The sequence below is a fragment of the Sander vitreus genome, chromosome 23, assembly GCF_031162955.1.
Source record: "Sander vitreus isolate 19-12246 chromosome 23, sanVit1, whole genome shotgun sequence".
NCBI classification, from domain to species: domain Eukaryota; kingdom Metazoa; phylum Chordata; class Actinopteri; order Perciformes; family Percidae; genus Sander; species Sander vitreus.
Window position 1 is genome coordinate 22,721,949 of NC_135877.1, and position 25,000 is coordinate 22,746,948.

The window sequence follows — 25,000 nt, forward strand, 5'->3', positions numbered from 1 at the left end:
GCACATCAGTCAGTTCTATCTGACCATTCACACGCACATGCCCAGTGTGTGAACGGTCATGTGATACGTGTTGTCAGACGTGTTAAAAGAAGGATTTTCTTGTCTAAAAAACTACTTAACCGGGCGCCCGGTTAGCTCACCTGGTAGAGCGGACGCCCGTATATAGAGGTTTACTCCTCGACAGCAGCCCTTTGCTGCATGTCATTCCCCTTCTCTCTCCCCTTTCAAATCTGAGCTGTCCTCTACAAATAAAGGCCTAAAATGGCCAAAAACATATCTTAAAAAAAAAAAAATAATAATAAATGCTGCTTAACCCTCATGTTGTCCTCCCGTTTTCAACATTTTTTTTGAAAATGTAAATAAAAAAGAGAAAACGCTCAAAAAATAATAAAAAATAAGCACCCAAAACATTGAAAAAGTGACAAAAACATTGGGAAAAAGCAGAACAAAGTGTCAGAAAAAGCGATTAAAATGTTGAAAAAAGTGACTGAAACATTGAGATAGGGATGACAGGAAGACAACACAAGGGTTAAAAGCTGTGTGGATGTAGCCTGAGTCCAGTTTTTTAGTTCTCACCGTTAGTGTTTTTTTCCAGACTGCTGACATCTTTGTCTTCAACTCTGCAACAACACACAGAGGCCAACATCTTGTCTAGGGCCCCTTTCTTCATGAAGATATACAGAACCAAGTCTGCAAGAGGATTCAGCTTAAGAAACAGAAAAGACAGGTAGAAGAGAGTATCACTTTGTGAGTGGACATTTGTGTATCTCTCTACCTTCATCAAAATGCTGTCTACCGTTATCAAAATGATGTTGGGAAGGAAAAGCAGCGTGTAGTTTAGCAGCACCAGGACCAAAGTTCCTACAATTCGTCGTCTTTCGTCAGGCAGGATCGAGACGGAGGCAGACAGGGCTTTGAGAGTCGCACAGCAGAAGAATATGAGCAGTGGGAAGGGAAGGAACAGAAAGACAACGACGATGATTGTTGAGATGTCAAAATTATCAGCAAAAAAAAGAGTGAGAAAGTAGAGAGCAGGAAGGGCCCAGGCCACTTGATGGTCCGTCTGCAGTGGTGCCACTTATTTACACTGGATTCCATCCAAGAACACTGTCCATATCACTTTAAAGAGAAGCCATTGTTGTTGCAGAAACTTTTATCAGTACACTGCTTAACACATCCATGGTACATTGTCTACAAAGCCATCTAGCTAACGTTAGGACGGGCCAGTGAGTAAAGTGGCCTAGGCCACGTCCACACGTACCAAAACAATCTTCCCCCCCCCGTCTTCCCTGGCATCATTCCAAAAACATTAGCGTTCAAACGGATCCATTTGTAAATGACTCAACACGCTACTTCATATGCCAGGCCTATAGGTGGCGCTGTTTCTGCTACAGAAATTCGCCAAAAACGGAGAAGAAGAGGCGGAGCATGTGCTAAAATCTTGCGCGCTGTATACAAGCAGACAGTAGAAAAAGAAACCAAACACTGGTTTAAAGAAACCAGAATCATTTGTGTGGACCGATGGTGAATTGTTGTTGTTATGAGACGTCGTCGTGGGGTAAGAGGTCAAAGGCTAGAGGTCGAGGGGTGTGGCGATGACATCATCGATACGCAAGTGTGCGCGCTTCGTCGCCCAAACAAAGATGTTTTTGAAGACGGTGTCCAGGTTTCAAGAAAGTGCGTCTTCAGGCAGCGCGTTTACAGGATTCGTTTCAATGATCGGCCAAAACGATGCTAAACATATGCGTTCATACCAAAAAGCGTCTCCGTGTAGTTTTTCAGAGCTATATGTACGAATGGTTCATGAGAACAGCCTGAATGGATAGACAGATACCTTTCCAGGGCGATGCACACCATGAAGCCAACACTGGTCAACAGACTGTAGCCGTAAATAATATAGTAGATAATGTCTATCATCCAGTTTTCAGGGTGTGCCACATCATAGATCATGCAGCAGAGCTGGATGAGGTCAGAAATCAGAAGGTTGATGACCTTCTGACACCCTGTGGACACAACAGGGTAAAACCGTGCAGGGTAAAACCACTTAGGGTCAGGGAAAGATCATGGGTGGGGTTACTAAATGTACGTTTAAGTGACCAACAGGACAAGAAGAGGACACAAAGCTCTGAAACTTGGTTACACAACCCAGATGAAGATCTTTTACAGACACATACAGTAAATCAATAAATCTCATTCCTAATGTTCATATCTGAGAGTAGAGAGAGTAGATGGCGACGAAGGTCAAAGGAAGGCCGATGCAAATGATGATGTACACCACCACATCTGTGATGAATACAACATTAAGGGTGGTGAAGGTGCCGTTGGTGAGATTAAACAACATTTCAAAGGTGCTGTTGTCCTGTGTAGTGTTGTTAACGTCCATTTTTCAGAGGGTAACCTGTAGGTAAGGAGATCAGGTTATAGAAAGGGACATTTGGAATTTCAACATTTTAGCATGAAAATGTTCCAGGGACCTTTGTTTAAGCAGATTTGCAGTTTCTTTGTATCTTTTGTGTGATAGTTTTGTGTCTTTTTAATGGTTGTTTTGTGTCTCTTTGTAGTATCCTACCTTTACTTTGCCAACTTACATGCTCCTATGTTATCTAACATGTTACCTAAACATATCCAATATAAGCTATGGTTTTTAGAGCAAGAGTTAGAGCCTCTCCGGGAACCATCACCTTATCGTGGTGGAGAGGTTTGTGTGTCCCTATGAACTTGAGGACTGTGTTGTCTGGAGCTTTGTGCTCCTGGTAGGGTCTCCCAAGGCAAAGTGGTCTCAGGTGAGGGGCCAGACAAAGAATGGTTCAAAAACCCTATGAGAAATCGAGGAAGAGATGGAGTGATCCTGCCCGGAGGAAGCCCGGGGCCCCCGTCTGGAGCCAGGCCCAGATGGAGGGCCCATCGGCGAGCGCCTGGTGGCCGGGTTTGCCACGGAGCCCGGTCGGGCACAGCCCGAAAAAGCTACATGGCACCTGCCCACCACCTGTGGGAGGAACCGCTGGGGTCGGGTGCGCTGCCACATGGGTGGCAGTGAAGGTCAGGGGCCTCGACGGACCAGACCCGGGCAGCAGAGGCTGGCTCTGGGGACGTGGAACGTCACCTCTCTGTGGGGGAAGGAGCCGGAACTTGTGCGGGAGGTGGAGCGCTACCGGTTAGATCTGGTGGGGCTTACCTCTACGCACAGTCTCGGTTCTGGAACCATACTCCTGGATAGGGGTTGGACTCTTCTCCGGAGTTGCCCAGGGTGTGAGGCGCCGGGCGGGTGTGGGGATACTCACAAGCCCCCGGCTGAGCGCCGCTACGTTGGAGTTTACCCCGGTGAACGAGAGGGTCACCTCCCTACGCTTGCGGGTTGTGGGGGGGAAAACTCTGACTGTTGTTTGTGCATATGCACCAAACAAGAGTTTGGAGTATTCAGCCTTCTTGGAGACCTTGAGTGGAGTCCTGTATGGGGCTCCAGTCGGGGACTCCATAGCTCTGCTGGGGGACTTCAACACGCACGTGGGCAATGATGGAGACACATGGAGAGGCGTGATTGGGAGGAACGGCCTCCTGATCTAAACCAGAGTGGTTGTTTGTTGTTGGACTTCTGTGCTAGTCATGGATTGTCTATAACGAACACCATGTTCGAACATAGGGATGCTCATAAGTGTACTTGGTACCAGAGCACCCTAGGCCAAAGGTCAATGATCGATTTTATAATAGTTTCATCTGATCTGAGGCCGCATGTTTTGGACACTCGGGTGAAGAGAGGGGCGGAGCTGTCAACCGATCACCATCTGGTGGTGAGTTGGGTCAGGGGGTGGGGGAAGACTCTGGACAGACCTGGTAAGCCCAAACGGGTAGTGCGGGTAAATTGGGAACGTCTGGAGAAGGCCCCTGTCCGACAGACTTTCAACTCACACCTCCGGCGGAGCTTTTCGTGCATCCCTGTGGAGGCTGGGGGCATTGAACCCAAGTGGACGATGTTCAAAGTTTCCATTGCTGAAGCTGCGGTGAGGAGCTGTGGTCTTAGGGTCTTAGGTGCCTCAAGGGGCGGTAACCCACGAACACCGTGGTGGACACCGGTGGTCAGGGAAGCTGTCCGACTGAAGAAGGAGTCTTTCCAGGATATGTTATCCCAGACGACTCCGGAGGCAGTTGCAAGGTACCGAAGGGCCCGAAGGGCTGCAGCCTCTGCCGTGAAAGAGGCAAAGCAGCGGTTGTGAGAGAAGTTCGGAGAAGACATGGAGAAGGAAAACCGTTCGCCACCTCAGGAGGGGGAAGCGGGGAACCATCCAAGCTGTGTACAGTAAGGATGGGACGCTGTTGGCTATTGCAGAAAAAACGCGTTTGGTCCTATAACTCCCAAACCGTACATCGCACATTCAAAAAATGAATGTCCTGATATAGGCCACGCCCATTTCCGCCTCGACTTTTATGCATGAAAAGTCGCGATTTATTGAAAACCTACTTTGCTGAACTCCTCCTAGACCGTGCGACCGATCTGCACGAAACTTGGCAGGTAGTTTTTGCACATATTACGTATATTAAGTATGAAAACACCAACTTTGCCATATCGCGACCAAAATAATTGCTATCAACGCAAAACTTAAGATCCTTGTTTGCCATGACCCTCTGGAGGGGCCCCACACATTTTACGAAAATTGGCCACTAGGGGGCGCTACAAGTACATAACGTTTATAGCTCATGAACGGCTCATCCGAATTTTACAAAATGTGATGGGTACCATCTAGGGCCACTCCTGAGGCCACCCCTACAGTAAGGTACTGATTGGTCAAAGTGGGCGTGGCCTATGGGACCCTGATTGGTTTTAGCCCTTGGGCACTTTTTTGACGGCCTCAATATATACGAAAACTCACAAAAATTGGCGCCCACATAAACAGCTGTGAGCTTTGCGAGACTGTACAGCGATTTGGCCCAAACCTGTAAGCGGGCTCCATAGCGCCCCCTTATGCATGGAAGGCCTTAACTTGGACATAGTTGCTCCGATCTTCACCAGATTTAATACCCATATTGCTCTAATCATTGCGGACATATTTGCCAATAACCTTCATTAGCTCCGCCCAACTGGAAGGCGGCCATCTTTAATTATGCATGTGTCATGTGTTTTACATTCTTTCGAACTTGTCCTAGGCCGTGATTTCAATCTTCTTGAATCTTTGCAGGTAGTATCTGTTGACATTCATGACGAAAAGTTATCCAAAAAATGGCGCAATAGATAACGCAACTTCCTGTTTAGACAGGAAGTTGCATTATCTTGGCAACAATTATTCCAATTGCCCCGGAACTTTACAAAGGGAGTTTTTTCTCGCCACTGTTGCACTAAATGCTTGCTCTTGGGGGAATTACTGGAATGGGCGTGTGTGTGTCTGTGTGTGTGTGTGTGTGTGTGTTGTGTGTGTGTGTCTGTGTGTGTGTGTGTGTGTGTGTGTTTTTTGTTACTTGACAGTAAGTCTCCTCCCCTCAGGGACATCCCTCGTCAGGTGAAATGTTCTGACTCATCCAAATACTTTGGGGTCATAACTTAACAACATCTCATCTGTTCCTCAGTTTTTTTCTCTTTATTTAGCGTCTTTTTGTAGTTTTTCACCTTTTTTTTTACTCCTTTTGAGTCTCAACAACAAATCACATTGAGAAATAAGTCTGTTTGTAGAATAAACAAGGGAAAGTAGATAAACACCCAACACTTCCTCCTCCTCACCCCGTCTTTACGTCAGTCTTAAAACTAAAAGAAAGAAAAAAGGACAAGGACAATATGGCATATTTTTTAATTAGCTTTTAGCAAAAATCTCACATACCTCCTGCATTCCTCCAAAGTACCCAAGGTGTACGCCTACCCCCATTTGAGAAACAGTGACCTAGATAACAAGCTACAGACTCCCTTTTGAGTGCGGACGTGTGAAATATGAAGTGTTCTGGCTGCGGGACGTGTCCAACCGGCGGGACAGGTCCGTACTGCAGACACTCCTGGTCAATTAGAGAGACTTTTCCTGCAGACACACCTGATCAGTCAGAGAGAGGTCTCCTGCAGACACACCTGATCAGTCACAGAGAGGTCTCCTGCAGACACACCTGATCAGTCACAGAGAGGTCTCCTGCAGACACACCTGATCAGTCAGACATTTCCTGTCTTTATCTTGGACTTCTTTACAGTTTTTTACGATCGCTATGACACTTTTTTCAATACTTTTAACAACTTTCCTAAACTCTTAACACAGTTAGCACAACATCCGTCTGTGTAGGCCGTACAGTTAACACATTTCTTGTTGCTTTGACACAAAATGCGTACAGTTAACACACATTTAAGATGCTTGAACTTCTTCTACACACAAGCTCCACCAAGACCAGAACATTGGATCTTTACTGACCAATGTGCAAATGCTTTCACTCTGTAAGTCAGAACAGATAACATCATGTTCCTAACCTAACTTATAGGCTAAAGTCAAAGTGAACAGCTGATCACAAACACCAATATACCCCCCCCCCCTCCATTGTGTTCCCCTGCTACTGAGAAACAGCTGATTGAAGCTATGCAAATAGATGGATCACAGCTGATTGATATCTAGGAAACACACTCAGCTGTTGAGGTTCTTTCAACCTCATGATCATATGGTAGGACAGTAAAAGAGGTCCTACTAGAACAATATACTGTAGATGAACACAGAAAATAAGAAAGATGCCTTCACGAGGGAGAGGAAGAGAAGTACCAGGACAATCCTGTCTCTGTCTCCTTGTTTTCATAAACCGTACCTTCTATAAAGCTACTCTGAGACGGCTCATTCATTTTTTCTATTGAATCTCTGCAGCAAAAGAAACAAAACGGTGGCCGGGTTGGTTCACCGGGTAGAGCAGGCGCACATATACTGGGAGGTTTATGCCTCAACGCAGAGTTCCAGGGTTCAAATACAACTTGTGACTATCTCCTGCATGTCTTCCCCTCCCCCCTCTCTCTCTTTCTCCCCTTTCTCAACTAGCTGTCCTGTCAAATAAAGGCGGAAAAGCCCAAAAAATTATCTTTACAGTAATAAAATATGCATGCATTTACTAAACCCAACAAAACAAAAATGTAGAAAGGCTTCAAAAGAAACTGCAGTCCAAAACACACACCATACAATATACTATTCACACATATATATACTATTGTCTGTTGTATAAGGGCAGACCTGATACATATGAAATAATGCAGTTTCTGTACTTCCATGTGATGTTAGTGTTCTGTATGACATTGTTCTATGAGTGACTAAATGTTCCTGTTGGGAGAGAACATGTGTTAGTGTTTCAGAAGAATTATTTGAGTTTGGGACATGTTTGCATTGTTTTGGTAGACACAGTACGTTGTGTTAGTGTGTTATTGTATTTTGGAAGTTGGAGTTTAGTTTACAATGTGTGATTTTCAGCATGAAATGAACTGTTTTGCCAGTTGTGTGTCTGTAGGTGTGTTGGTGCGTTAAGAGTTTAGGAAAGTTGTTAAAAGTATTGAAGAAAGTGTCATAGTGATCGTGAAAAACTGTAAGATGGAAATCCCTGCACTGTAAACCCAAATGCTCAAATTAATTCATTGGAATAATCTTATTTTTTGATTCATATGAAGTTTAGTGAACATGAAGTTCATGTTTCTACAAATATTTAAGATCTAACAACCTCAGACTTTTGAGTTTATAAACTCAATTGTGGCAACTGATTACTGGATTACAGTGTCAACAAAACGTTCTTATTTATTGACATTCTTATGCCATTTTCTTCTTTACCGTATTTTCCGGAGTATAAGTCGCATCAGTCAAAAAATGCGTCATGAAGAGGAAAAAAACATATAGAAGTCGCATTTATTTAGACATTTATTTCACAAAATCCAAGAGCAAGAACAGACATTTAATCTGGAAAGGAGAGTTATTAAACTACCCAACAGCCCCCAGAACAAGGGGCTGAATACGGTAGGTGTCCTCTACGTTAACGTAACACATTAACAGTTATTAAACTACCCAACAGCCCCCAGAACAAGGGGCTGAATACGGTAGGTGTCCTCTACGTTAACGTAACGTAACAGCTCTGTTGACGAGCCTCTCCCAGCAGCACGTTGTTCAAGCACCCATCTGTGGACTCCTTCCTCCAGCTCTGGCCATCTGGATTTCAGCGCGACTAGCTTTCTTTGTTTTCTTCATTGCAGTGAGACTAACCTTTTCTCCAGTCCCTCACAAGTTTCTCTCTCACTCCAAACTCTCCTTCTGCTGCTCGATGACCGTTTTCGGCTGCGTGTTTTACTACCTGCAGTCTCCTGCAGCTTCTTTTCTTTCTCAGTTGTCTTTAGGAGCAGCATATAGTCCTCACAAGCCTAGAGCGCCTCTCGCGGCTGTAGACGGTAATGTTTTCAGCATGAAATAACATTTAAAACATGTTACATTATATATATTTTGATATATAAGTCGCACCTGACTATAAGTCGCAGGACCAGCCAAAGCATGAAAACAAGTGAGACTTATAGTCCGGAAAACACAGTAATTCTTATTTTTCACAAACTTCTTTTAATTTTCAGTCACTTTTTAAGATGTCAAATTGTCTGTACAGTCATGTGTCCTTCCTTCATGTTCTAAGATGCTTCGTTGATCTGTCTGCTGGCCGATGTTGTGCAGAAGATCTCCCCGTTGGCAGGAAATATCTCCCCTTTCACTTTTTTGTGATCTTAACTAATGGTAGTCGATTTGTTGTCTAAACTTAGCTGTTGTCCTTGCAGATCAGCCACCTTTTGTCAGCTAAATGTAACTGCAAAGACCGCTAAATGTAACTGTCACGTGACCGACGGCGGTCGCTGTAATTTCGAAAGATATCATACAAACCTGTTCATGCGAATAAGTTGTCTCATGAACAGTTCCTATGATATCCAACGAAAACACGGTGAGGTTTTAAGGTGACGGTCTGGACAGTTCACGCTTAGCAGACAGAAGGTAACCGTCCTGCAGCGACAACAGATGATATCGTAACAACTACAAAGACACGCAAAACAACCTTTAAAAAAGACTGAAAACTATCACCCGAAAGATGCAAAACAACTATAAAACTACAATTCTGCTCAAACAAAGGTCCCTGGAACATTTTCATGCTAAAACGTTCCAAATGTCCAAATGTCCTTTGTATAACCTGATCTCCTTACCTACAGGTTACCCTCTGAAAAATGGACGTTAACGACACTACACAGGACGACAGCACCTTTGACTACGACAGCATCTTTAACAGCATTCCAACTCCATTTCCATTAGAGAGCAGTGACCCTTTAGGCATCCCTTTAGACATCAGCACTCAAAGCTCTGATATTTACACCAACATATTTATCTCAGGCTCCCATAATCTCACCAACAGCACCTCAGGCTCCAGTAATTACACAAACAGCACGTTTGGCTACCTCAATGGCACTGAAGCTGGATTCATCACACATGTGGTGACGTGCATCATCATTTGCATCGGCCTTCCTTTGACTCTCATCGCCATCTACTCTCTCTACTCTCTGGTATGAACATTAGGAATGAGATTTATTGATTTACTGTATGTGTGTACAGGATCTGGGTTGGGCGCCAAGTTTCCAAGGTTGTGTCCTCTTCTTGTCTAGGGGGGTCACTTAAACGTACATTTTGTAACCCCATCCATGATCTTTCCCTAACTCTAACTAAGTGGTTGTACCCTGCATGTTGAAAGATTAAACTGTATGGGTGCCTGACTAAGTCTCAGTATTGAACGAGTTGTGCGCATGAGAATGTGTTTCTGACTACACAAAAGAGTTTGAATAAAAATATGAAATTAAAAAACGACTGCTGCTGAGCAGAGAGTTCAGATTTACTCTGATTTACTTTTCCTGCAGGTAAGAAATGATCACGTTGCTCCCATCTACGTCATCAACCTTCTGATTTCTGACCTCATCCAGCTCTGCTGCATGATCTGTGACGTGGCTCGCCCTAAGAGCACGATAATGTACATTATCTACAATAGTATTTACAACTACAGTCTGATGACCAGTGTTGGCTTCATGGTGTTCATAGCCATGGAAAGGTATCTATCTCATAGCATAGGAATTGTTATGCATGCATTTTCGTACGATATCATCATAATCAGAATCAGCTTTATTGGCCAGGTTTGCGTAAACAAACAAGGAATTTGACTCTGGTTAATCTTTGCAACACTCACTTAACATATAAAGAATAAAAAATACTGTTTAGTATGCAGTATAACAATACACAATACAATAGAGTATACAAAGTGTAGTCCATATTTAAGATTTAAATATAAATATAGTGCAAGGTGGTTCAATGCAATGATGATATATTAATGATTAATGACATGAGGTAGATGAGCAGAACAGTGTTGATTGACTTTGTTCAGTGTAAGGGTGTTCAACAGAGTGACTGCTTGGGGAAAGAAACTGTCTTTGTGTCGGCTGGTTTTGGTGAACAGTGCCCTGTATCTCCTACCAGATGCTTACCAGAGGTTGAACAGTTTGTGACCAGGTTGTGTGGGGTCTCCAGAGATTTTTGTTGCCCTTTTCCTGACCCTGGACCGGTACAGGTCCTGGATGGAGGGAAGGTCAGCTCCAATGATACTCTCTGCAGCCCTAATTGTCTGTTGCAGTCTGGCCCTGTCCTGTTTGATGGCTGACCCAAACCAGACAGTGATGGAGGTGCAGATGACAGACTGAATGATGGCTGAGTAGAAAGTGGTCAGCAGCTCCTTAGGCAGATTAAACTTCCTTAGCTGTCGCAGGAAGTATAACCTCTGCTGGGCCTTTTTCTGGACAGAGTCAATGTGGGGAGACCATTTTAGGTCCTCTGAAATGGTTGATCCCAGGAACCTAAAGGAATCCACAGTGGACACTGTATCATTCTGGATGGTGAGGGGGGAGTGTGTGTGGGCGGGACTTCTCCTAAAGTCCAAAGTCATACAAACGTGTTCATGAGAATGCGTTGATCCAGCATGTGTAGCTTCTTCTGTGTCTGACCGTTGTATTATTGAAATCTGAAGCTGTTTATCTTGTATTTCAGGTATTTGCTGATCGTCTTCCCGCTGTGGTACCACTGCAGACGGACCATCAAGTCCACTGTGGTGATCTGTGTCGTGGCCTGGGCCCTTCCTGCTCTCTACCTTTTCACTATATTTTTCGGTGGTAATTTTGACATCCCACAAATCATCGTCGTTGTCTTTCTGTTCCTTCCCTTCCCACTGCTCATATTCTTCTGCTGTGCGACTCTCAAAGCCCTGTCTGCCTCCGTCTCGATCCTGCCTGACGAAAGACGACGAATTGTAGGAACTTTGGTCCTGGTGCTGCTAAACTACACGCTGCTTTTCCTTCCCAACATCATTTTGATAACGGTAGACAGCATTTTGATGAAGGTAGAGAGATACACAAATGTCCACTCACAAAGTGATACTCTCTTCTACCTGTCTTTTCTGTTTCTTAAGCTGAATCCTCTTGCAGACTTGGTTCTGTATATCTTCATGAAGAAAGGGGCCCTAGACAAGATGTTGGCCTCTGTGTGTTGTTGCAGAGTTGAAGACAAAGATGTCAGCAGTCTGGAAAACAACACTAACGGTGAGAACTAGAAAACTGGACTCAAGAGTCAATATTCACACTGCTACGTTTTGATTTTTAAGCAGCATTTGGAGACAAAAACGATCTCTACGCACACAATAGTTTTAGATCCAGTAGCAGAACTAATCTTCGTGCATATTTACACGTTTGACAACACATATCACATGACCATTCACACACACTGGGCATGTGTGGTAAATATTCATCAATGCTAACCCATTATAGCATATGCTAACAAGCTAACATATTTTTACATATGCTAACAAGCTAGCATATGCTGATGTGACGGTTCTACTGGGTTTTCTGTGTCAGTAAAAAAGGTTATCTGTGTTAGTAGAAAGCTAGCTATCATATGACAACATACTAGCATATGTTAACATACTAACACTTAGCAATACGCAATACTAGTATTGTAAAATATGGTATCACAGCCTGGTATGGTAACCTGACAGTACAGTCCAAATCACAGATCGCCCGTCAGGTACAGACAGCTATGAAGATTATGGGGGTCAAAAACCATCTGTCCCCCCAGACAATTTATGAGCAGTCGGTTATCAGACAGGCGCAAAAAATATTTTCCAATCCGACCCACATACTTCACCCAGAATTTCAGCTTTTACCCTCTGGTAGAAGATTCAGGGTTCCTAAATGCAGGCTAAACCGATATGAACACTCATTTGTGCCTATAGGTCCATCAGCTTATCAACACTAACATGTAGGCTGGCTGGGTTGTTCAATATGTCATCGTGCAATAAGTAGGTTATTGGGGTTATGCAATATGTTAATGGTGCAACACATGGGCTGCTGGATTGTTCAATATGTCATTGTGTACTTCATAGGTTATGTGGAAATGTGTCATTTGTGCAATAAGTAGGTTATTGGGGTTGGGCAATATGTTAGTTGTGCAATATCTTACTGTGAAAGGGCTGTGCTACACTTATTGTGGAGAATGTAGCCAACAGGGTTGTTCAATTAAAAAATGCCAATGAAAAGAGTATTTAATGTGCTTACTATATGTATATGGAAGCATGTTTGTGTTGCATGAGAGTATGTGTTGAGAGATGCTTATTTTCTGTATTTTGTGTTGTCTTTGTAAAGCTGTAGAACGGACAGAGTCCAAACAAACTTCCCTTTCGGGACAATAAAGTATATCTTATCTTATCTTATAACACATGCTAACATGTTAACCCATGATAGAATATGCTAACATATGCTAACATGTTAACCCATGATAGAATATGCTAACATATGCTAACATATTAACCCATGATAGAATATGATAACATATGCTAACATGTTAACCCATGATAGAATATGCTAACATATGCTAACATGTTAACCCATGATAGAATATGCTAACATATGCTAACATGTTAACCCATGATAGAATATGCTAACATATGCTAACATATTAACCCATGATAGAATATGCTAACATTTGCTAACATGTTAACCCATGATAGAATATGCTAACATGTTAACCCATGATAGAATATGCTAACATATGCTAACATGTTAACCCATGATAGAATATGATAACATATGCTAACATGTTAACCCATGATAGAATATGATAACATATGCTAACATGTTAACCCATGATAGAATATGTAACATATGCTAACATGTTAACCCATGATAGAATATGATAAATATATGCTAACATGTTAACCCATGATAGAATATGCTAACATATGCTAACATGTTAACCCATGATAGAATATGCAAACATATGCTAACATGTACTCATGATAGAATATGCTACATATGCTAACATGTTAACTCATGATAGAATATCTAACATATGCTAACATGTTAACCCATGATAGAATATGATAACATATGCTAACATGTTAACCCATGATAGAATATGCAACATATGCTAACATGTTAACCCATGATAGAATATGATAACATATGCTAACATGTTAAACCCATGATAGAATATGCTAACATATGCTAACATGTTAACCCATGATAGAATATGCTAACATTTGCTAACATGTTAACCCATGATAGAATATGCTAACATGTTAACCCATGATAAAATATGCTAACATATGCTAACATGTTAACATCATGATAGAATATGCTAACATATGCTAACATGTTAACCCATGATAGAATATGCTAACATATGCTAACATGTTAACCCATGATAGAATATGCTAACATATGCTAACATGTTAACCCATGATAGAATATGCTAACATATGCTAACATAGTCATCCATGATAGAATATGCTAACATATGCTAACATGTTAACCCATGATAGAATATGCTAACATATGCTAACATGTTAATCCATGATAGAAATATGCTAACATATGCTAACATGTTAATCCATGATAGAATATGCTAACATATGCTAACATGTTAACCCATGATAGAATATGCTAACATATGCTAACATGTTAACTCCATGATAGAATATGATAACATATGCTAACATGTTAACCCATGATAGAATATAACATATGCTAACATGTTAACCCATGATAGAATATGCTAACATATGCTAACATGTTAACCCATGATAGAATATGCTAACATGTTAACCCATGATAGAATATGCTGGACATATGCTAACATGTTAACCCATGATAGAATATGCGTAACATATGCTAACATAGATAACTCCATGATAGAATATGCTAACATATGCTAACATGTTAACCCATGATAGAATATGCTAACATATGCTAACATGTTAACCCATGATAGAATATGCTAACATATGCTAACATGTTAATCCATGATAGAATATGCTAACATATGCTAACATGTTAACCCATGATAGAATATGCTAACATATGCTAACATGTTAACCCATGATAGAGTATGATAACATATGCTAACATGTTAACCCATGATAGAATATGCTAACATGTTAATCCATGATAGAATATGCTAACATATGCTAACATGTTAACCCATGATAGAATATGCTAACATATGCTAACATGTTAACCCATGATAGAATATGCTAACATTTGCTAACATGTTAACCCATGATAGAATATGCTAACATGTTAACCCATGATAGAATATGCTAACATATGCTAACATGTTAACCCATGATAGAATATGCTAACATATGCTAACATGTTAACCCATGATAGAATATGATAACATATGCTAACATGTTAACCCATGATAGAATATGCTAACATATGCTAACATGTTAACCCATGATAGAATATGATAACATATGCTAACATGTTAACCCATGATAGAATATGCTAACATATGCTAACATGTTAACCCATGATAGAATATGCTAACATATGCTAACATGTTAACCCATGATAGAATATGCTAACATATGCTTGAATTTTGTCTTGATCTTAATTGATTTCATTCTGGTTTTTTTGCGTATTGTTTAAAATGTTTTAATGTTTTCTTTGCCTTTAATTGCCTCCATGTTTGAGATGTGCTGTATAAATATCAAGCAGACAGTGACATCTGTCATTTATTTGACATCTGTCATTTATTTGTACTAAATCTACTCCGTTAAGTTGATAAAAAGATGGAGGTTTTGGGTTCAAATCAGACATTACTTCACCTCCTGAAGGTTACCACGTGACGCAGAACGAGACGTAGCTCCGTCTGTTCCCTGAAGTTAAAGAAACTCTCGGTTTCCTTTTATTTTCAAACGGGACATGAACCCCGGTCCTGGTTTACTTTCTCCCAGTTATAACTGATGTATGTATATCCAAAAGGGCTGTTTGTCTGTTGTTTTTATATGTTTGTTGTTCAAATCACAGTAAAAACGCATAAAAGCATGTAAACATGTTCTTGTAGCAACACAAAATACATTAAGAAACCAGAAAACAGTAAATATTAATAGGTCTTCTTTAATAAATCACAAGCTCCCATTCAACATTTTGAGGGGTCTCTAAAAGCTATTTTGCAGCGGTGGAATGTAACTAAGTTACTATGTACTCCAGTACTGTACCAAAGTACAAATGTTGAGGTACTTGTACTTTACTTGAGTCTTTTCTTTTCATGCCACTTTCTACTTCTACTCCACTACATAGAAAGTACACAGAAATATTGTACTTTTTACTCCGCTACATTCATCTGACAGCTTTAATTACTAGTTACTTTACACATTAAGATGCTGTCTGTTCATATTGGAGCTGCTGTATCTTATATTTGGGCCTGTGGCGCCCCCTGCAGTAACCTGTGTGGCTGTGGAGACTGATCTGAGAGCAGTGGAGTCACTCCCTACCTGAGAAGGGTCCAGCTGCGGCCTGTAGCCAGTCACGCAAAGAACTTTAGAAAACAGGCTTTTATTTTGAAGGCGAAGAAAACAAGGGGAGTTGCGTGAGCAGCTGCAAGCCGCAGCTGGACCTTATTGCCCTACCTTCATTATGAGACCTCCCACATCATAGGAAGCTGTTCCCGGGGCCGCTCCGTACCTGTTCAACACTTTACTTTGAGTCGCAGCTTCTTTTCTCCCATCTAAAGGATTGTTAGCTTTTCACTGTGACTCTTAAATGGCTCTTACATTACATATACTAACGAGACATTATCTAATGTTAACTTTGTTTTCACTGTGACTCTTAAATGGCTCTTACATTACATATACTAACGAGACATTATCTAATGTTAACTTTGGTGATTTTCGTAGAAATCTACAGACACAAATAGACGCGTAGTGTGGCAAAATAAATGTTTTCTTTCCACCAGTCTGAAAGAAGACATGGAAGATAAAGAGATCAAAATCTTAAAATGAAGCAGAGCATGAAGTGTGTATGTCTGAAGTTTGTGTCGGGACTTAGGAACGTCTTTTCAGCAGCTGGTGTCTTAGCCAACAGACTAATCAGCTGGTGGGCACTTCCAGGCGTGCGTCGGGAGCGCGCCAAACACTTTGGGTCATTTATTTAGGGTGGCTCCTTTGGGCAGCTGTGGCGCATTTGTGCACCGTGCAAGGGGTGGCGTAAGAAAGCTACATCATAGAGGCTGTGGCGATCGTAACCAATCACGTTCCCGGATTTGTATCCCCTTTATACGTGGAGGTGTGCGCATCACGATGCACGAGCACTTTGAGGAAACGTGTTATCTTTTTTCAATTCTTTAGAGAAGAAAAGTTCATATACAAAAAGGTAGTACTTACTTAGCGTACTTTATAATAATAAAGTATCCTACCACGTTTCACGGCTTACAACGTTTTTACATGATTGCAGCTACATTATAAGTAAATAGCCTACTGTATAATTTCATTTGTGTTTCTTGAGTGTAATGTAAACATTATAAATGAGAATAAAGGATTTGGACTTTTGTGAAACATGGCTCATAACTTGGTGGACACGAGGAGTCACAGTTGTGGCCCGCACGTATAGGCCTGCATGTGTATTTGTATATCATATAAGAAGATCTATAAGAAGTGATAACCTTATTTAAACGTCTCAGTGATTCAGGTTTCTGGGTCATCAATGAATACGCTGGGGATTAGAAGTTAGTGAGATTAATGGAGTCAGATTTTCTGTGGCCTTTGGGCCTTCCACTTTTTACGAAAAATCCCTTACAGAAGACAAAGATGTCAGCAGTTTGGAAAACAACACTAACAGTGAGAACTTTAAAAAAAAGTGGACTCAGGCTACATCCACACTGCTACGTTTTGGTTTTGGAGACAAAAACGATCTCCATGCACACAATAGTTTTATATCCAGTAGCAGAACTAATCTCCGTGCATATCAACACGTCTGACAGCACATGTCACATGACCATTCACACACACTGGGCAACCCAAACGCTCATCGACGCTAACCCATGCTAGCACATGCCATCATGCTAAGATATCCTTACATATGATGGTAGTTTTGGTTCAGATCAGACGTTACTTTACTTCCTGACGGTTACCACGTGACGCAGAACGTGACGTAGCTCTGTTTGTTCCGTAAAGTGAAAGTGCATTTGTTGCTTTCTTCTTGTCTTTTCTGCCTTGACTGTTGGCTCTGCTGCTTCTTCTGCTTCTGCTGTGTTTGGCAGTCATTTTGTGGTCTCACTAAGGTTGTGACTAAGGGCGCGTTCCAGGAAACCCGTAACCCGAGTTGTCACAACCTTCTCCCCGTGAAAGTCCCCTGGAACAGCAGTCAAACCTGTAACTTACTCCCCGTGAACTGGTACCTGATCGTTGTACTCCCAGTTACAGGTTTTGACGTCACACACACATAAACAACAATGGCGCCCCCTGTTGATGCTGTACAGACGCCGCTGATTAACGGAGAGAAATAGACACAAATAGGCAGCGTAAAGGAATTCCTCACATTGTAATCAAAACAATACACATATGATTGTGTACTACTCAACCCAGTCTCACAGCAGTTCATGATGGCATCACGAATGATGATGATGATGATGATGATGATGATGATGATGATGGCATTTCTAAGTTTTTTAAGCTAATGTATTTCAATGGGAAGCATCTTTCGTGATCACAGCACGTTTCTTTCTGCCAGTCGGGCTGCAGCAGAGAAGCTGTATAGCTTTGCTATTATTGGTATTTTTAGCCCAATAACTGCTGTTTTAATCAACATGTATTCACCAGATCTCATCATGGCTTATATACATGTTTTTTAATGTTATTATTTCGGTCTATTTGGGGCCAGGGAAGCTGGATTCCTTAAAACTAAACCCCTACATCTATCAACATTTATTTAGATGTTATCATGGTACGTGTATCTTTATTTTAATAATATTATTTCTGTCTTATTACCGGTGAAATATTACAGTATGCTGTAAGACAATATGATCCGAGCTGGGCGCATTCTAAGCCCGTATCCCACAATGCAATGCGGGCATTCATATCAGAGAATTGGACAGCGATCAGCGGGTCTTTAACGCCAGTGTACATATTTATAATCAGTGGTTTAGTCAGCAGCAACAACACGGTGATCAGCTTTGTTCCAGTAAGTTATGCACCGTAATAACGTTTAAAAACATCAGCTGAAGACTCCGGAAGTGACGTAGTAATTTATTTATTTATCACGTTTTTAGACATACTATACTATGACTTTTTATGACTTTTTCGACATACTATACTATGACTTTTTAATGACTTTTTATGACTTTTTATGACTTTTTCGACATTCTATACTATGACTTTTTATGACGTTTTATGACTTTTTTCAACATACTATACTATGACTTTTTATGACTTTTTCGACATACTATACTATGACTTTTTATGACTTTTTATGACTTTTTATGACTTTTTCGACATTCTATACTATGACTTTTTATGACTTTTTTCGACATACTATACTATGACTTTTTATGACTTTTTTCGACATACTATACTATGACTTTTTATGACTTTTTATGACTTTTTCGACATACTATACTATGACTTTTTATGACGTTTTATGACTTTTTCGACATACTATACTATGACTTTTATGACTTTTTCGACATACTATACTATGACTTTTATGACTTTTTTCGACATACTATACTATGACTTTTATGACTTTTTCGACATACTATACTATGACTTTTTATGACTTTTTATGACTTTTTTCGACATACTATACTATGACTTTTTATGACTTTTATGACTTTTTCGACATACTATACTATGACTTTTTATGACTTTTTATGACTTTTTTTGACATACTATACTATGACTTTTTATGACTTTTATGACTTTTTCGACATACTATACTATGACTTTTTATGACTTTTTCGACATACTATACTATGACTTTTATGACTTTTTTCGACATACTATACTATGACTTTTATGACTTTTTCGACATACTATACTATGACTTTTATGACTTTTTATGACTTTTTCGACATACTATACTATGACTTTTATGACTTTTTCGACATACTATACTATGACTTTTTATGACTTTTTTCGACATACTATACTATGACTTTTTAGTTTTTTTCGACATACTATACTATGACTTTTTATGACTTTTTTCGACATACTATACTATGACTTTATTTTATGACTTTTTTCGACATACTATACTATGACTTTTATGACTTTTTTCGACATACTATACTATGACTTTTTATGACTTTTTTCGACATACTATACTATGACTTTTTATGACTTTTTTCGACATACTATACTATGACTTTTTATGACTTTTTTCGACATACTATACTATGACTTTTTTATGACTTTTTTTCGACATACTATACTATGACTTTTTTATGACTTTTTTCGACATACTATACTATGACTTTTTATGACTTTTTTCGACATACTATACTATGACTTTTTATGACTTTTTTCGACATACTATACTATGACTTTTTATGACTTTTTTCGACATACTATACTATGACTTTTTTATGACTTTTTTCGACATACTATACTATGACTTTTTATGACTTTTTTTCGACATACTATACTATGACTTTTTATGACTTTTTCGACATACTATACTATGACTTTTTATGACTTTTTTCGACATACTATACTATGACTTTTTATGACTTTTTTCGACATACTATACTATGACTTTTTATGACTTTTTTCGACATACTATACTATGACTTTTTATGACTTTTTTTCGACATACTATACTATGACTTTTTATGACTTTTTTCGACATACTATACTATGACTTTTTATGACTTTTTTTCGACATACTATACTATGACTTTTTTATGACTTTTTTCGACATACTATACTATGACTTTTTATGACTTTTTTCGACATACTATACTATGACTTTTTATGACTTTTTTTCGACATACTATACTATGACTTTTTTATGACTTTTTTCGACATACTATACTATGACTTTTATGACTTTTTCGACATACTATACTATAACTTTTTATGACTTTTTCGACATACTATACTAATGACTTTTTATGACTTTTTCGACATACTATACTATGACTTTCATGACTTTTTCGACATACTATACTATGACTTTTTATGACTTTTTCGACATACTATACTATGACTTTTTATGACTTTTTTCGACATACTATACTATGACTTTTTATGACTTTTTTCGACATACTATACTATGACTTTTTATGACTTTTTTTCGACATACTATACTATGACTTTTTTATGACTTTTTTCGACATACTATACTATGACTTTTTATGACTTTTTTCGACATACTATACTATGACTTTTTATGACTTTTTTTCGACATACTATACTATGACTTTTTATGACTTTTTCGACATACTATACTATGACTTTTTTATGACTTTTTCGACATACTATACTATGACTTTTTATGACTTTTTCGACATACTATACTATGACTTTTTATGACTTTTTCGACATACTATACTATGACTTTTTATGACTTTTTCGACATACTATACTATGACTTTTTATGACTTTTTTTCGACATACTATACTATGACTTTTTATGACTTTTTTTCGACATACTATACTATGACTTTTTATGACTTTTTTCGACATACTATACTATGACTTTTTATGACTTTTTCGACATACTATACTATGACTTTTTATGACTTTTTTCGACATACTATACTATGACTTTTTATGACTTTTTTTCGACATACTATACTATGACTTTTTATGACATACTATACTATGACTTTTTCGACATACTATACTATGACTTTTTATGACTTTTTCGACATACTATACTATGACTTTTATGACTTTTTCGACATACTATACTATGACTTTTTATGACTTTTTCGACATACTATACTATGACTTTTCATGACTTTTTCGACATACTATACTATGACTTTTTATGACTTTTTCGACATACTATACTATGACTTTTTATGACTTTTTTAGACATACTATACTATGACTTTTTTATGACTTTTTTCGACATACTATACTATGACTTTTTATGACTTTTTTCGACATACTATACTATGACTTTTTATGACTTTTTCGACATACTATACTATGACTTTTTATGACTTTTTCGACATACTATACTATGACTTTTTATGACTTTTTCGACATACTATACTATGACTTTTTATGACTTTTTCGACATACTATACTATGACTTTTTATGACTTTTTTCGACATACTATACTATGACTGTTTATGACTTTTTTTGACATACTATACTATGTCTTTTTAGACATACTATACTATGACTTTTTATGACTTTTTTTCGACATACTATACTATGACTTTTTATGACTTTTTTCGACATACTATACTATGACTTTTTATGACTTTTTTTCGACATACTATACTATGACTTTTTTATGACTTTTTTCGACATACTATACTATGACTTTTATGACTTTTTTCGACATACTATACTATGACTGTTTATGACTTTTTTTGACATACTATACTATGTCTTTTTAGACATACTATACTATGACTTTTTATGACTTTTTTCGACATACAGAGACTCAAAACGGCCACCAAGAGACACAAAAGAGAATCAGAACCTGTTATCCGTCCACGGCTGCAGGATATTATATAGCAGCTATTTACTGATATGATATTATTTTAGAATATTCAAAAGTTGTTTATCTGGCATTCATTTTTTACTAGGACTTTAAATGTGAGTTTTCACACATTTTTAATAGTTTTAAATCAAAACCTGGCGCCTCGTTTATAAAACCTGTTACGCAAGAAAAGGTCGCGTGAAGCAGGATGAAATCCAAACATTCCTCGCAACAGTCGGGATTTATAACAAATGTCCACGCGTAAAAATGAGCCCAGATTTCCGCAACCTTTAGACCGTGCGTGTGATCGTGCGTAACGCTCCCAAGGTTTTGTAGACTGCGTTTTAGTGAACTCCGACGGTATCCCTGCTTTCCGAACCCAACCCAGTTTTTGTTTTCCTGAACCCAACAATCCCGTTCTTTCCAAGCCGACCCAGAGCCGGTCGGGGCGCCCGGCGAGGGGCTGCCAGCAACGGGGAGAGGCAGGGGATCCACCCACACCGTGCAGCGGAGGAAATGTGCTTTTCCTTCGCTGCTCTCCCCTGCCTCTCCCTGTGAAATGTGCCTCGTACAACGGGGAGACGCAGGGGATCCTCCAACACTAAAGGAGACTTTTAGCGTCAATAAGAACGACAAAGGCACCTGACCAAGCGTCCGTATTATACGAGATGGGAGTGAGACTCTGTTGATGTGAGCACACTCATTAATTTTAATAATAAAGATTATGCTATATATTTATCTAACCTTTACATAAAATGTGAGTGCAGTCCTGTTAAATGTGTGAGATATAAAAGAGTCACAAAGAGTCACACGGTGCAGTTGCTTATGTGAAAGGGTTCGAGCATCCTGTCCAGCTCTCAGAAAGTCTCAGTGCTACATATCGTTCCAAATCACCTGTGTGAGGAATCCCACACCTGCATGCTAATTGATAGCTGCAGTGTTGTGTGTGTGTGTGTGTGTGTGTGTGTGTGTGTGCGTGTTGGGGGTTAGTTAGTTCCTCACATGGCGGTATCTGAAATCATTTAGTTTTATGACAGTAGTGACAAATGTTTCTGCAAACCCAGCAACAACTCAACTCCACCCAGCTCTGACAGGTTGACCTCCTTCAGAGACACTTCAGTCTTTAGCTGACTGGGACTTTATGTACTCCGTTCTGACAGGACGGCTGAAAAAGCGTCCAAAAAGGGCCAAAAAATACCCAAAAAGCGGCAAGAGATATCCAAAAAAGCATTTATTGTGTGTTTATAGAGCATCAGCAAGGCACCATAAAAGCGTCTAAAAAGCATCCAAAATATAGCGTGTGTGTGTGTGTATGTGTGTGTGTCTCTGTATGTGTGTGTGTGTGTGTGTGTGTGTGTGTGTGTGTGTGTGTGTGTGTGTGTGTGTGTGTGTGTGTGTGTGTGTGTGTGTGTGTGTGTGTGTGTGTGTGTGTGTGTGTGTGTGTGTGTGTGTGTGTGTGCGTGTGCGCGTGTGCGTGTAGGCTGATGGTCTGGATTGATCTGTTCGAGGTGGACGATCCGTCCTGGAAAAAAATGAAATGGGGTCTAAAAATAGACCAACGCCGCTGGTAGCCAATCAGGGAATGATGGGTGAGGTTGCAAAGGGTGTGTGTGTGTATGTGTGTGTGTCTGTGTGTGTGTGTGTGTGTGTGTGTGTGTGTGTGTGTGTGTGTGTGTGTGTGTGTGTGTTTTGTGCTGAGTCATATTCAGGTTCCTGTCAGAACAGAAAACCCTGAGCAGCCATCTTAGAGACAACTTGCTGATGTTGTACTGAGATTATTTTAGCATGCTAGGTGGTTGAATGCCTTGTGTTTTGCAAACTGAAGGGGAGCAACAATCACCACTCTGGTTTGGTTGAAATAAACCCTTAATTCACCCATTTACATGTGGAGATATGCCGGCTCTATACACGCTAAAAGTCCTGATTATTTACATGGAGTCTGGTGGAGATATGCTGGCTCTATACACGCTAAAAGTCCTGATTATTTACATGGAGTCTGGTGGAAATATGCTGGCTCTATACATGCTAAAAGTCCTGATTATTTACATGGAGTCTGGTGGAGATATGCCGGCTCTATACACGCTAAAAGTCCTGATTATTTACATGGAGTCTGGTGGAAATATGCTGGCTCTATACACGCTAAAAGTCCTGATTATTTACATGGAGTCTGGTGGAAATATGCTGGCTCTATACACGCTAAAAGTCCTGATTATTTACATGGAGTCTGGTGGAGATATGCTGGCTCTATACACGCTAAAAGTCCTGATTATTTACATGGAGACTACGCTGAAAATAGTTCTGTGTTCGGTATCAACGGTACAACATGCATTAAATCTGTTTCTTCTGCCGTTAGTTGGACATTAAATGCACCCTTTGTAGCTGCACTTCAAACAGATTACAGGAAGTCAGCCTGCCAATGGACTGTGTTTAAAGAGTCTTTAAAATGGCGGCAGGAGAGAAATACAAAGCCAACATCATGGACTATTTGTAGTTCAAAGCTTTATCCATCAAACACATTCTGTGTGTGTCTGGTTCTTCTAACTCAGAGATAATCAAGTTACTCTGGTGTGTGTGTGTGTGTGTGTGTGTGTGTGTGTGTGTGTGTGTGTGTGTGTGTGTGTGTGTGTGTGTCGGCTCCCTGCTGTGCCGTACTACACCCTACTACGCTTTGCTATGCCTTACTACGCCCTGCTGCAACGCCCTGCTATGCCCTGCCACGCCCTACTACACCCTGCTAGCTACGCCCTGCTAGCTACGCCCTGCTATGCCCTACTATTTCCTCCTATGCCCTACTATGCCCTGCTAGCTACGCCCTGCTATGCCCTACTATTTCCTCCTATGCCCTACTATGCCCTGCTAGCTACGCCCTGCTATGCCCTACTATTTCCTCTTATGCCCTACTATGCCCTGTTAGCTACGCCCTGCTAACTACGCCCTGCTATGCCCTACTATTTCCTCCTATGCCCTACTACGCCCTGCTATGCCCTGCAACGCCCTACTATGCCTTGCCACGCCCTACTACACCC

General features: G+C 40.0%; 1 protein-coding gene across 1 annotated transcript; it reads left to right on the forward strand.

Annotated features, from left to right (window-relative positions):
• The first annotated feature begins 9,172 nt into the window (after nt 1–9,172).
• Nucleotides 9,173–11,586, forward strand: LOC144512462 (G-protein coupled receptor 4-like). The gene is made up of 3 exons (XM_078243232.1): nt 9,173–9,505; nt 9,854–10,041; nt 11,028–11,586. The coding sequence occupies exons 1-3, from the start codon at nt 9,173–9,175 to the stop codon at nt 11,584–11,586; spliced, it is 1,080 nt and encodes a 359-aa protein (XP_078099358.1).
• The last annotated feature ends 13,414 nt before the right edge of the window (nt 11,587–25,000 follow it).

Excerpts from the sequence above, each read along its gene's own strand:
- LOC144512462 (XM_078243232.1), top strand. The coding sequence starts at position 9,173 with ATGGACGTTAACGACACTACACAGGACGACAGCACCTTTGACTACGAC. Across the intron at positions 9,506-9,853 it reads TCTACTCTCTCTACTCTCTG|GTAAGAAATGATCACGTTGC; the intron begins GTATGAACATTA and ends CTTTTCCTGCAG. Across the intron at positions 10,042-11,027 it reads GTGTTCATAGCCATGGAAAG|GTATTTGCTGATCGTCTTCC; the intron begins GTATCTATCTCA and ends CTTGTATTTCAG.